General features: G+C 38.4%; 3 protein-coding genes across 5 annotated transcripts; 2 read left to right on the plus strand and 1 right to left on the minus strand.

The window, feature by feature from the left end:
• The first annotated feature begins 339 nt into the window (after positions 1 to 339).
• LOC111431707 lies at positions 340 to 4,570 on the plus strand. Of its 3 annotated transcripts, XM_023068418.1 has the most exons (8): positions 347 to 603; positions 1,205 to 2,242; positions 2,316 to 2,397; positions 2,490 to 2,556; positions 3,524 to 3,691; positions 3,834 to 3,894; positions 4,002 to 4,326; positions 4,363 to 4,570. In XM_023068418.1, exons 2-7 carry the CDS (start codon positions 1,297 to 1,299, stop codon positions 4,196 to 4,198), a joined length of 1,521 nt encoding a protein of 506 aa, XP_022924186.1. In that variant the 5' UTR covers positions 347 to 603; positions 1,205 to 1,296; the 3' UTR covers positions 4,199 to 4,326; positions 4,363 to 4,570. The 3 variants fall into 3 exon arrangements, with proteins under 3 accessions (XP_022924184.1, XP_022924186.1, XP_022924185.1); XM_023068416.1 differs by lacking the exon at positions 3,834 to 3,894 and having other exon boundaries at positions 340 to 603; XM_023068417.1 differs by lacking the exons at positions 347 to 603; positions 3,834 to 3,894 and adding an exon at positions 621 to 1,004.
• A 1,666-nt stretch (positions 4,571 to 6,236) lies between these two features.
• LOC111431570 (protein LONGIFOLIA 1-like) lies at positions 6,237 to 11,443 on the plus strand. Its single transcript, XM_023068253.1, has 5 exons — positions 6,237 to 7,220; positions 7,903 to 7,967; positions 8,093 to 10,144; positions 10,230 to 10,353; positions 10,458 to 11,443. The coding sequence occupies exons 1-5, from the start codon at positions 7,076 to 7,078 to the stop codon at positions 11,273 to 11,275; spliced, it is 3,204 nt and encodes a 1,067-aa protein (XP_022924021.1). The 5' UTR covers positions 6,237 to 7,075; the 3' UTR covers positions 11,276 to 11,443.
• A 260-nt stretch (positions 11,444 to 11,703) lies between these two features.
• On the minus strand, positions 11,704 to 12,375 carry LOC111431389 (transcription factor PCF8-like). Its single transcript, XM_023068011.1, has one exon. It carries the CDS (start codon positions 12,373 to 12,375, stop codon positions 11,704 to 11,706), a length of 672 nt encoding a protein of 223 aa, XP_022923779.1.
• Positions 12,376 to 13,206: the final 831 nt, after the last annotated feature.

The raw sequence follows: 13,206 nt of genomic DNA on the forward strand, positions 1-13,206 counted from the left end.
ACTTAAATTTGTTTAGTATTAATGATACAATTTGATGGGATGGTAATTGATATCTCCTAGAACGTATAATTTCAGAGGAACCAAAAAGTTGTTCATTGTCTAATCTTGTAGGAAAATTATAATACTATTACGAAATACTACAAATGTCTTGAAACTTGTAACGTCATATTCTTATAATATATATAAAAGTAAAAACAATCATGGACTTTACAATTCGCTCGATTGCTATTTTTGTTTCTTTTTCTCGTCTTCGAATGAGTTAGATAAAAAATTTCAAAGTTCATTGTGTATATAATTAACATAAAAACAGTAAATTTATGAGTTAAACTGTCAAGATGACAGTGTTATATAGGTTATGAAAGAGAGTGAGAAGCATGTAATTTATTTGATAATGGAAAAAAATCAGAGGAGAAGATTGAGGGTCAGTGAGCCGCCGATTCGCAAATGGGCTGCCCCCGTGAAGAACGACGGCGCTACATCCAACAAAAGAAGGGAAATTTTGAGCTGCCCTCTAACGATATTCAATGCTACGGTCTTCTTTTTTATGTCCTGCCAATTATTGATTATTCCCTGTTCCTCTGCGTTCGATCCCATGTTCGATCTGTTAAGTTTCTTTGTCTTTCTCTCGGATTTACCCAATTTCCCTTTTAATTTTTTACTATTGGGTCAGGTTCTGATGGGAATTCGAACTGGTTTTCTTTGTTTTGAGATGGGTTTGACTTGTGCTGCTTGTTGCTCGTTTGTTCTTCACGGTGCAGATGTAGACTATCTTTCCCATAACTTTTGAGAATTATCCGAGTTTTGCTCGTTTAATTGTTACTGTTCTTGATTTTTCACTTCAATTTGTGTTGTTTTGAGGTCAATAAGAGGGCGAATCTTTATGAAGCTTTGGAAATGAAGTTCCGCAATTGTGTTCTTATGTAACCTCAAGATTAACCCATGTCGTGCTATTTGCTGATATAGTTTAGAGTCAGCTCCTTACTCTTATTGCCGTTCTTTTTCTGGTATATGTCTGATTGTATGTATATATGGCTTTGTTCTGTAAGCTGCTGGGCTTTGAAATTATTGCTTTTAACGACCCTATGCTTGGTTTGAACTGGAGTTAGGAGGATTTAGGCTATGTCTCTTCATTGATAAACATGTATGATTTGGCATTGAAAAGAGATATTTTGATTTTGCTGACCATATGTTTTATATACGTCAGATAGGAGACGATTCCCTCAAGGAAAAACTTACATTTTTGCATACAAGAGGATATAGTGTGGGATTTCTGCAAAATATCTGGAAAGATTGGTCATGGATGTTTCAGAATGTGACACAACCGAAGGCTTCGAGCATAAAATGAAAAAGAGAAAGCAAGAACAGTTTGATGATGCTCCTGTAGGAAACAATATGAGCAGTGTTCATTCTGGTTCTGAAGATGCATCTTCAATGAATAAAATCCTGTCTGAAAATGATTCTGCTTCTGCCATGTTCATTATATGCTCTAAGTTGGAATCTGAAACAGAAAAGATGTGTAATGTTCATGAAAAGAAGCAGGACAATGACCGAAAAATGTCCGAGGATATGGCAACAGAGCATGGAAATATAATTGGTTCTGGTAATCTTATATATAGTGTTGAAATGGAAGAGCCAAGTTCCATGGATACTTACAAAGTAGAGTCCGGAATCTCTGAAGATACAGGTGGTATGAGAAATCATGATGATCAGGAAAACGTTGTCAATGTTACCGAAGAACTGAGCAAGGAGACGATAGATGCGAGGAAGGATTGTCGTTCGAGAGAACAATTCTCCGACTCTGGTAATCATTTTCCATGTAATGAGCAGGAATATGAGAGGGATCATTCATTGAAAAGTTCCGATGTAGAACAGATAAATGGGGGAGGCGCTGTGGAGGAAGCTTCTGTTTTCGGTTCGGTTGGTGAGCATGATGATGAGACTTCAACAAGCAAGGAACTGATTATATCAACTCCTTGCTGCATACCTCCTGAACTGGATAATGCTGAAACTGTGAAGGAAGAAGTTGTATGTTTCTCAGGTTCTGGTGAGACGAGCAGTGGTGTTGACGCTATCATCGAAGAGAAACCTCCGACGCTAGTATTGGATACTTCAGAGAAAGGAGATTCTATTGGTTGTTCAAGGAAAAAGCTTCTTGTTCTCGATGTAAACGGACTGCTTGCAGATTTTATTTGTTATGTTCCATATGGATATAAGCCAGACCTTGTAATTGGACAAAAAGCAGGTGATAATCGTCATCGACAATCACGTTCTTTCGTTTTCCATTTTCCTTGAATTGACTTATATCTCTCTTCCAGTGTTCAAGAGGCCATTTTGTGACGATTTTATTAAGTTTTGTTTCGAAAGATTCGAGGTGGGCGTTTGGTCATCGAGAACTCGGTAATGTTCTATCGACAACGTGATATACCTTTACACTTAAACTTTTCCTGCATTGTTTGATTGTGAATTGTGAATCATCCACAATTCTGCAGGAGAAATGTGGACATGGCCATAGATTTTCTAATGAGAGACTTCAGACAAAAATTACTATTTTGCTGGGTAAGGCTACTTTCACATATGGTACAATATATTGTGACATACCCAAATAATATATATGTTTATGTTCCCTTGGGGAGAGGGTGATTTTTGTATACCTTTTAGTGGCTTTGTTGAAGTAAGAAATGCAAACAAGTACGGGAACCTCTCCCTCACAGACGTGTTGTAAAACTTTGAGGGGAAGTCCAGAAAGGACAATATCTGCTAGCGGTGGGCTTGGGTTGTTACAAATGGTATTAGAGCCAGACTCCGAGCGGTGTGCCAACGAGGACGTTGGGCCCCTAGAGGGGCGGATTGTGAGATCCCACATCGGTTGGAGAGGGGAATGAAGCATTCCTTATAAGAGTGTCCTCTCCCTAACAAACGCGTTTTAAAACCTTGAGAAGAAGCCTAGAAGGGAAAGCCCAAAGAGGACGATATCTGCTAGTGGTGGGCTTGAGCTGTTACAAATGGTATTAGAGCCAGTCATTGGATGGTGTGCTAGTGAGGACGTTGGGCTTCCAAGGAGGGTGGATTGTGAGATCCCACATTCGTTGGAGAGGGTAACGAAGCATTCCTCGTAAGGGTGTGGAAACCTCTTCCTAGCATACGCGTTTTAAAATTTTGAGGGGAAGCCATAAGGGAAAGCCCAAAAAGGACAATATCTGCTAACGGTGGGCTTGAGCTTGGGCTGTTACAATTCAATAGTCAGCAATTTTCAAGTCTATAACTCGTATTAATTCATTTATATTTGGCATGAGATAATGCATTAGAACTGTTTCCTGAACTAGTAATTTATGTATCACAAATATTGATTAAGAGGGTCATGCAGGTTTTGGGAAAAGTTTGATCATTCAGTTCTCTAAACCATACACAGTTTTCAAACGTCAAGTCATTTCATATGAGTGTGCCATCGTTCAAAAGTAATGTCTTCTGCTAAATCATGGTACCATGCCTTTTCTTTTTGGTCATCTGACACTGCTCGCTACAGGATCAGTCACATTGTACCGACACCACCTTCTCAACCGTTGAGAACAAGCACAAGCCTTTAGTCTTAAAGCAAATCAAGAAGCTGTGGAAATACCTTAAGCCACGAGAGTTCAATGCATCCAACACTCTACTGTTGGATGATTCCCCACACAAGGCATTGTGCAACCCGGTAGATCTCTCATCTCTTCTTTCTTTCTTATTTTAGTTCCTTGTTTCATTTTCTGAACGAGGTCGTTCCCCCTTCTTTTCACTCCAATCTAATGGCTATCTAACGGGCATTCTTCGTTTTTCGGGTGCTTGTTATTGTGTAGGCAAACACTGCAATTTTTCCTGTAACATATCGGTTTAGAGATACTGACGATACGTCGTTAGGTAACTAACTGCTTTTAAGCTATACAATATCATGATAGTGCCAAGTTTTTGTGCTTCATCCATACTCCTGCTGCACATCATTTCTTACCATTAATGGTTCACATTAGGACTGGGGGGCGATCTTCGGGTTTATCTGGAAGGTTTATCAATGGCAGAAAATGTACAAAAATACGTCGAGCAGAATCCTTTCGGTCAACGCCCCATTACAGAAAAGAACCCGTCTTGGAAGTTTTATAGGCGGATCATATATTTCGTTGAGCGCAGAAACGATCAGGAGGATGCCGACTCCTTCATATGGAACTGAAAAAGGTACACTTGAGAGGCATTTTCAATCTTGTTGGTATATCCCTTTGTATGGATGGAAAAGGTTTTCCCCTCCTGATGTTGAAGGGCTTTGGATGCATGAAACCATCTATTTCTAACCTTAGTTTCTCTTTGGTTAAAAAACATGAATGAATGGATGAAAAGTCTTATGCTGGTAATTGATGAACTTTGTCATTTGCTTTAACATTATCATTAACCGTTCATCGTCCATAAACATTTCAAATCTATCTTTGAAGTAGAAATCCTTTCGATTCTTTGAATACTCAATGATTCGATCCTTATTGATATTCGAATGAATGTTGAATTGATTGGTTGTTTCATTGATTATGATGTGGTGGGTATTAAAAAAAAATCTGTATACTCAATTATTTCAAAGAGCCTTTGCAGGCAAACAATGGTAGCAAAGTATATTCTAGTTTGATTCATCATGTGCAGCAAAAGATGTTGTTGGATTCATATGGCCTGGCAAACCAACTACAACATCCTCCTTGCCAACTCAAGCCTCTTCCCCATCCTCATTTTTTTTTTATTTGAACTAACTTAAATAATTTGTAAAATATTCCCCCGTTGTTTCTTTCTATGTTCGTCGATCACAAAAATATTGATTATTGGATTAATAATTTAACCAATTTGAACATTGTTCAACTGAAAAAATTAATGATTACATCATAACTTAATCACTTGATTTCACCTATCATTTTCCGTTTTTTTTAATATCGAATTATTAGGGTACTTTTAAGGTGGTACCATGCACCTAAAGCCACCCAAATAATTTGGTCCATGTTCACTCAATTGCAAACAATACCCATATCATGAAGATGATGAAATAATTGATTGTATGTGTTTATAGGGCTGAAAATCCCACCATTTTGGGCTTCATAATTCTTCCACTCATTGAGGGGTTTGAAGATGATAGAATACTATTGGTTGAGGATTGAGATAGATAGAGCCCTGAAAAGGTCATGATATCAAAAACACACATATTCATGCAATGAGTAGCAAGCATTGCATATTGTTCCATGCAACATGGCTTAGAATGATACTGATTGCTTAGTTGGTGGTGTCCTAATCTTTCCTACGCATCCCACCTGCCATGCAAAATGCCCATTTTTTATGCTCTCATTTTAAAGATCGATACAATTTTGTATATCTTGGATACGTTTTCATTACCAATATTGTCATTTCGATCCACGTTTTTAGATATCAAACAAATAAGTTACATAAAGTTTTTTAATCTATTGACACATTATGATTCGAGGTTTTATGATACATCATTTTTAATGTTTTGTCCATTTTATAAATATATAAATTTAATTTAATTTATTATATTATACGAGAGATTCGATTTTTACTGCATATCAAGCTAGCGATACGATAAAAAAAATGTGATGCATGGAAGATTTGTATATATATTTATAATGTTATTTGAAAATTTTAAAAGTAATTAATAATACTAAAAAGGAATGACTCCATTGGTTGGTCTTCTTAGAGCGTTGACTTTTTATTTATTTATTATATGAGTATAAAAAGTCTTTTTATCATTTAAATTGAATGTATTATATATTGGGTTAGTTAGAATAAATCTCTTTTAACAATAATTAAACTACTCCTTGATTTCTTAATTACTACCTAATTGATCTCATCATTATAATATAAATTATAATATAAATTAGGGTGTGATTAAATAAACAAGAACAAAAACAAAATAAGATTTCTTGTTCAATGTTATATTCAAACTCTTCATATTTTTTTTTCTTAAGAAATAGACCCACCAAACATACGTTTACATGATACTCGTGATTTGAAAATAAGAGATCGAAGGTTTGAATGTTGATGAGAAACCGAACACTAAGCCTAGCGCGAGGTTGCAAATTTATGATAAGGGCTAATGTTGAGCTTGGATTCATCTTGTTTGAGTTTAGTATCATCAGCTGCAGCCATTTCAGGGATATGGCTACTTGAACAAGGTAAAGAGGATTCAATTCAATGGAGTTTTTATTTTTCTTTCCCTCAATATCTGTATGGTAAGCAAAATTCCCCTGTTTCTCTGTATGGAAGAGAGTACTGACAAGCTCACATGCACATGTAGACAGCTCTTGACCCACTCCAATACCCATTCCCACATGGAATTTGTGAGATGGGGAGCTCAGGAACGTCTGACCCACATTCTCTCTCTCTCTCCCTCTTTCTCTCTCTTCCGCTTCTCTTATTTCGCTCCTCTAAAAAATTCCCAAGAAGAAAGAGAACAACCTTTTTTCCTTGCAACCCTCAATTGGGTTGTGCTTACATTTGTTCTTGGAAGATTGTTTTTCACACCTGTTCATAAATCCTCTGTTTCTTCCCTCGCCATTCGTCGTTGACCTTAACCCATTGGCTCCCTCTCTTAGTGAATTCTTCTTCGTTGCTGCTACGATTCAAGATTTGGGAAATTCGTGAGGAACCCAGAAAGGAATTTTGGGATTTGGGTGGAAGTTTCTGTGGGATTGGGATTTTACATCGCGAGCTGAGCTGTAAATTGCACTGTTTCTGAAGCTGTACATATAACCCGAGAAGGGATTTTATTTGAGTGGAGAATCTCTTTGTAGCATTTTATTTCAGGCTTTAAAAGTTCTTTATTCTTCTTCCCTTTTGGTCTTTGGACCATATACGGCTCAGTCGAATATGGGGGAATGAGATTTGATTCCTTATGCAGAAAGGTGCATGTCTTTTTAGTGATAGAAGGGTTCTTTGAGATGGGTTTCTTTCTGGGCTGAAGAAGAACTGGTTAGAATATCCATTGCACTTGCCATTAGATTGTTGAATAGCCTTAGATAAGAGGGGTTTTTTGTTTTTGTTTATTGATATATCGAACCTGAAGATGGCTGCAAAGCTTCTGCATTCTTTAGCTGATGAAAATCCAGATCTGCAGAAGCAATTAGGATGCATGACTGGGATTTTGCAGCTGTTTGATCGTCAGCATATACTGGATGGAAGACATATGAAGCACAAGCGCCTCCCTCCTGGTATTTCCCTATCTGAATCTGCTTTATTGTCTTATAGTTTTGGATGTTTTGATCACTTTGATGCATCTTGTTAGAACTGAAGTTCGTGTTTCCTTTTGGCTCTCTCTGCTGTTTGTCTGATGTGTTAACATCACTGTTTTATGAATACCTCTGTGATTGGTACTCTTCATACATATGTGTCTAATCCAATGATGATCCTTTGAGCTTATATGATTGAAATTCGGATAGATTACTTCTGTTTGAGCCACTCCAGAGGAGTTTCACAGTGTAACAGCCAAATCCATTGTATCTAGATGAGTACCCGTTCCATTGCGTAACTCCAAAAGATGCGTTTTAAAACCTTGAAGGGAAGCCCGGAAGGGAAACTCCAAAGAGGACATTGGTCGGAGTAGGGCTAGACTATCTCCATAGTAGACGCCAAAAAAGACAATATCTACTAGCTGTAGACTTGGACTGTTACACATAGTCATTTAATCGGTTATTACTTATAAATCCTTTGGCAATCTTGTTTTCCTGTCATTTTGTGGAGCATTTGGCTTGAGCTGAATAGTATAATCTTTCGAGGAGCGGAAAGGTCCAGTAAGAAGTTTCGAGAGGCGATTAGATTTAACTCGTCTTTGTAGGTGTTTGTGGTATGCAAACTGATAGCATGCCAATTTATTTGCAATCTTGTCTACTGCAGGCACTTCTCATCTAGATATTGGTAGCACAGGAAAAGAGTACAATGTCTTACAGAGAGATGCTACTGTAAGTCTCCGAATGACCATTTGTTTAAGCGGATTAGTTTACGAACTTATAATTATGCTTAAGCGTTTAAGTTACGGTAATTGGAGTTCTCCTGGATCTTAATCTATGAAATCGTGTTCTTGCAGGTCGTGTCCCTAAATGAGAGTTTCAATGAGAAACAAAGGTTTAATAAAGAATTATCAAGAGCTTCTTTCTCTTCTTGCTCATCTTCCTTATCCTCTAGTGAGTACAACAAAACAGCTCCATCGCAAGCTTCGTCATTCGATCAGATACTCTTATCAAGAACGCCCTCAAGGGATTCTGTAGCAAACCAGTCAAATACCTCTCCTCGTGTCGGGAAACAACACCTTGATCTTCGAGATGTTGTGAAGGATTCTATGTATAGGGAAGCTAGAATGTTATCAGTCAAAACGTCTACTAACGAGGAACTACTGAGTCGTTCTATGAAGCATAGAGACTCTCCAAGGCCTTCACAGCTATCCCAATCTGCAGATGGGGCTTGTAAGGTTGATACAAATTGGAAACAAAAGATGCCTGTTGATCTAAAGGAGTCTCTTCTAGTTCTTGCTAAGCTTCGAGATGCACCATGGCATTATAATGAAGCCATAGAGCACGAACGACCGTTTCATGAAGTGAAAAATGGATCGTTGCCATCATTCTCGAGAGATGCTCCTCGGTTTTCTTGTGATGGGAGAGAGGTTGATCGATTGTCCTTCGAATCACGAGATACCATTCGATCAGCTCCAAAATTTAAAGACTTTCCAAGACTCTCATTGGACAGCAGGGAGAGTTCAATTCAGGATTCCAAATCTGTGTCAAACTCTATTAGACTTTCAAAGAACTTGCACGGTAGCGACCCTTCTGATCCTCCAAAACCGTCAGGATCTCGAAAGCATCCTCCTAGTGTTGTGGCTAAGTTGATGGGATTAGAAGCACTTCCAGGTTCACCTTTGGCTAGTGATAGTCAAGTTAAAGGTGACCCTTTTGTTAGCTCATTGGATGGCACAAGCTCTATCAGCCCAATTAGAACTTATGACTCTCCTCGGAACACATTGAAAGGCCCGACTTCACCACGATGGAAGAATCCTGATTTAGTCATGAAACCTATACCAAATTCGAAGTTTCCGGTAGAAGTTGCGCCATGGAGGCAGCCAGATGGAGGTCGAGCCTCTCACAAACCTACTCTAAAGCATGCTAAAGGATTAGCTGCATCGTCTGACCACTTTCCTTCTGTTTATAGCGAAATCGAGAAAAGATTGGAAGACTTGGAGTTTAAACATTCAGGGAAAGATCTTAGAGCACTAAAACAGATCCTTGATGCTATGCAACCAAAGGGGCTTTTGGATACTAGAAATGAGGAGGAACCTTCTAACAGTGGAACTCAAAGAGACAACGAACCAAAACGGGAAAGCGCTAGCGTTAATTCTAGGTTGATCAACGAACAAAGTCGGAAAAAGAACCAAAAGGCTGCAACAACTAGCAGGCCTGATTCTTCTAGATGTAGGGAATCTCCTATTGTAATCATGAAGCCAGCAAAACTTGTAGAAAAATCTGGAATTCCAGCTTCATCTGTTATTCGAATCGACGGCCTTCCTGGTTTCCCCAAGCTTGAGAAAGCTTCACATGGCAAAAGGAACACCAGTGGTAGCCGAGCAATTAAAGATACGTCGCCTGAAACTAGTCACAAGGACTCCGGGGCGAGTTCCACCAAAAAGAAAGACAACGCAAAAAATGTAAGACCAACGCATTCTTCTTCAAAGCCTCAACAAAACACCATTAGTTCAATAAAAACCTCAGGGTCTGTGAGCCCAAGACTGCAACAGAAGAAGGTTGAGCAAGACAAACGATCCCGACCACCAACTCCTCCATCCGACACAAATAAAACTAGATGGAAATCCAACCGAAAAGGAACCGATTCAGGTTCTCCCGTTGGAAAACCGAGAGTGAAACCTTCCCATGTCTGCCAAATGGATGACCAATCGAGTGAAATAAGCAATGAGTCGAGAACTTTGAGTAACCAGGGTGATGACATATCTCAACTATCTGATAGTAATTTATCCTTGGACTCAAAGACAGATATTGAAGTCACCAGCAGTGAGCTTCCTTCTGACATAAATGGCAGCCATATTTTACAAATGAAGACTTCAAAGGACTCGGATTCTCGCTTAACGGAAAACGTTGGTGACTTTTTTCATTTTATTTTCCCCTCTACTTAGATTGTTTCAGAACTCAAATTTGAGATTTTCATTTTGTGACTTGCAGGCAGAACTTGCTACACCTGCTCCTGAACATCCTAGTCCGATCTCCATTCTCGATGCTTCTATATATAGAGACAACGAACTGTCCCCGTCTCCATCTCCTGTTAAGCAGACAAAAACCCTCAAAGGTGATCAAATCTATCACCAAAAACAACAATCCTTTTTGATGATCAATCATGATATGAAGCTTCAATTTAGTCCCTTCTAATACTGTTTGATGCATACATTTCAGGCAATAGGGAGTTGGGCTCTGGAAATTGTGGTGAATATCAATGGAGTGCCACAGATAACAGTGTGGAGCCTGGTCTTAGCACAGAAATCAACCGCAAGAAATTGCAAAACATTGACAACTTGGTTCAGAAGCTCAGACGCCTGAACTCTCACTATGATGAAGCAAAAACAGATTACATTGCATCATTATGTGAGAATACTGACCCAGATAACAGATACATATCTGAAATATTGTTAGCTTCTGGCCTCTTACTTCGGGACCTCGGCTCGGGCTTGGCAACGTTTCAACTCCATCCATCTGGTCATCCAATCAACCCCGAGTTGTTCTTCGTTTTGGAACAAACCAAGACAGGCAGTTTGCTAAGAAAAGATGACTGCAGCTCTCATAAAGTTACAGATTCAAAACTGAGCCAGGAAAAATCTCACCGTAAACTCATTTTTGATGTTGTTAATGAGTTTCTTGCCAGGAAGTTGTCTGTTGTTGCCACATCAACTGAGCCTTGGACAACATCCAGAAAACTAGCAACTAAAACTCTTAGTGCTCAAAAGCTTTTGAAGGAGCTATGTTCCGAAATAGAACAGCTTCAAACTAAGAAACCCGAATGCAACTTCGAAGACGAGGACGATGGGTTGAAAAACATCTTAAAGGAGGATGTGATGCAAAGATCTGAGAGTTGGACTGATTTCTATGGCGACATCTCCAACGTCGTCTTAGATGCTGAAAGATTGATCTTCAAAGATTTAGTCGACGAAATCATGTATGTTGGGGCTGCTCATTTACGCGCCAAGTCAGGCAGACGAAGACAGTTGCTTACCTGATTTATAGTTTCTTCTTTACCTTTCATAGTGATGAAACTTCCATTTTTTCTATAATATATATCATTGTGACTGGGAATTAAGAAGTGTTGTAAAGATGGTTACAAGCTTTCAAACCATGAACATTCTTGTTATGAATCAATATATGAAAAGATCTGAATGATTCTGAAAGTTGGTTCTGAAATGCTAAATTTATGTTTTAGTCCCAATCTTAGGATATTTTCCCAATTTATTTCCTATTGTTGTTATTTATTTCAATTAAAATGATATTGTTGACAATACTATTTATAACACGTCAACAAGAAAGACTTAATTGTTCGTCTTACGACTAAAAAATATTTTTGAATTAAGATACTTGGCAAATTCCATGAAAATTTAAATAGTATTTTTGAAAAGTCATCTATTTTTGAAAAGTGATCTCAAGCACAACATTAATTTCCACCGTTACGAAGGTAAGAAGAAACTTCGGGTGGCATCGTCAATGGACGGAACAGCAACTGCTCAGAAGGCGAGGAAAATGAAGCTGGATTGGCCTGATCCATTAATGGGAATGGAAAGCTTGGAGGGTCAAAATGGCAACAGTTTTCAGTCATGGCGTTGGTTTGAAGCTGAAGAGCAGAAAAAGAAGCATTGTTGGGTGAAGGAGACAACTTCTGAAGCAAAAGCATCCCAGTTTCTTCATGTTTGGCCTTCGCTGCAGCATCTGCAATATCAAGATGAAGAAACGAGGCATTTGGGTCAAAATCTTTTGGAAAATGGAGTGGTGGGAGCTTATCAATATCAACTCTTGTGACATCAATCAGCCAGTCTATGACTTTGCTGGGTTGGCTGAGGCCAAGTCTGTTCTGCAAATCATAAAGTTGAATAGCAGTGGGAGCTGAAAGCCTAATCCTTCTGTCTCTTAAGCCCTTCATTGTGCAAACTTTGCTATGCCTGTCTTTTCCTCCAAACAAAGGAGAAACTCTAAAAATTCTTGGATTGCCTCTAAGAAATGGCCCTTGCCTTGAAGGCCCCTTCTTCCTTTTGCCCTCCATTTGTTTTGCTTCAACATGAACGCCCTCTGGCTTCAATCTTGAGATCATATTATTTACTCTTCCTGTCATTTCTTCAAAACAGAGCTTATAGAATAAAATGATACAAAAAATGATCTGTAAGTTCCCTTTTCTTCGAACCAGATGGCTTTCAGGATTACAACAAACCCATATCAGATAAGAGAGAGAACACAAATTAGCAGCAAAGTGAAGGATTCGACAATTGCATACGAGGGGAGAAGGGAGAATGAATAAAGAAGAATTGTTTGTTTAACATTGAGAACTAGGCATCATATTTTACTAATGAGTATTTATTTGCTTGCATTGATATGATGGCTAAAAGTCAACAAGAGAATTAAAAGCTTTATTAATTAGGGTTCGTAAAGAGGTGTAGAAGAGAGCCCTTATACGGAAGAAAAAATAGGGTAGGAAAATTTAGAGTCATTTGAGAGTGACTTCAGAGTATATTATAGCTTGTTTCAAAGGTAAAGGTGAATTGTGTGGTAATGGACATGCTACGTGAATAGATGAAGGACCAATTATATCGCCATAGACTTATTAAGATACCTCAATTTTGGCTTAGTTTTCAAAAATCAAATGGGTTATTAAAGGAAACTAAATTCTACAATAATAGATTTGGATTTATAAGATGAGATTACAAAAATAAATAAAATAACCTTAAAATTATGCTATTGGTTCCTAAACACGCCTCCTCTTCCTTGCCCCAAGGAAGGTATCAAACACGGTTGTTGTGGTTCATCCACTACCCCTCTCCTTTCTTTTCTCTACCTTCTTCCACAGTCCACAGGGTCTATGTCATACTTGAGCAACCTATATACCCTCCTACGTATCCTAGTTGCCAACTACCAAAATCCCTCAATATCCACATAACATGATTCTTTA

The sequence above is a fragment of the Cucurbita moschata genome, unplaced genomic scaffold (genome assembly GCF_002738365.1).
Source record: "Cucurbita moschata cultivar Rifu unplaced genomic scaffold, Cmos_1.0 Cmo_Scf00036, whole genome shotgun sequence".
NCBI classification, from domain to species: Eukaryota; Viridiplantae; Streptophyta; class Magnoliopsida; order Cucurbitales; family Cucurbitaceae; genus Cucurbita; species Cucurbita moschata.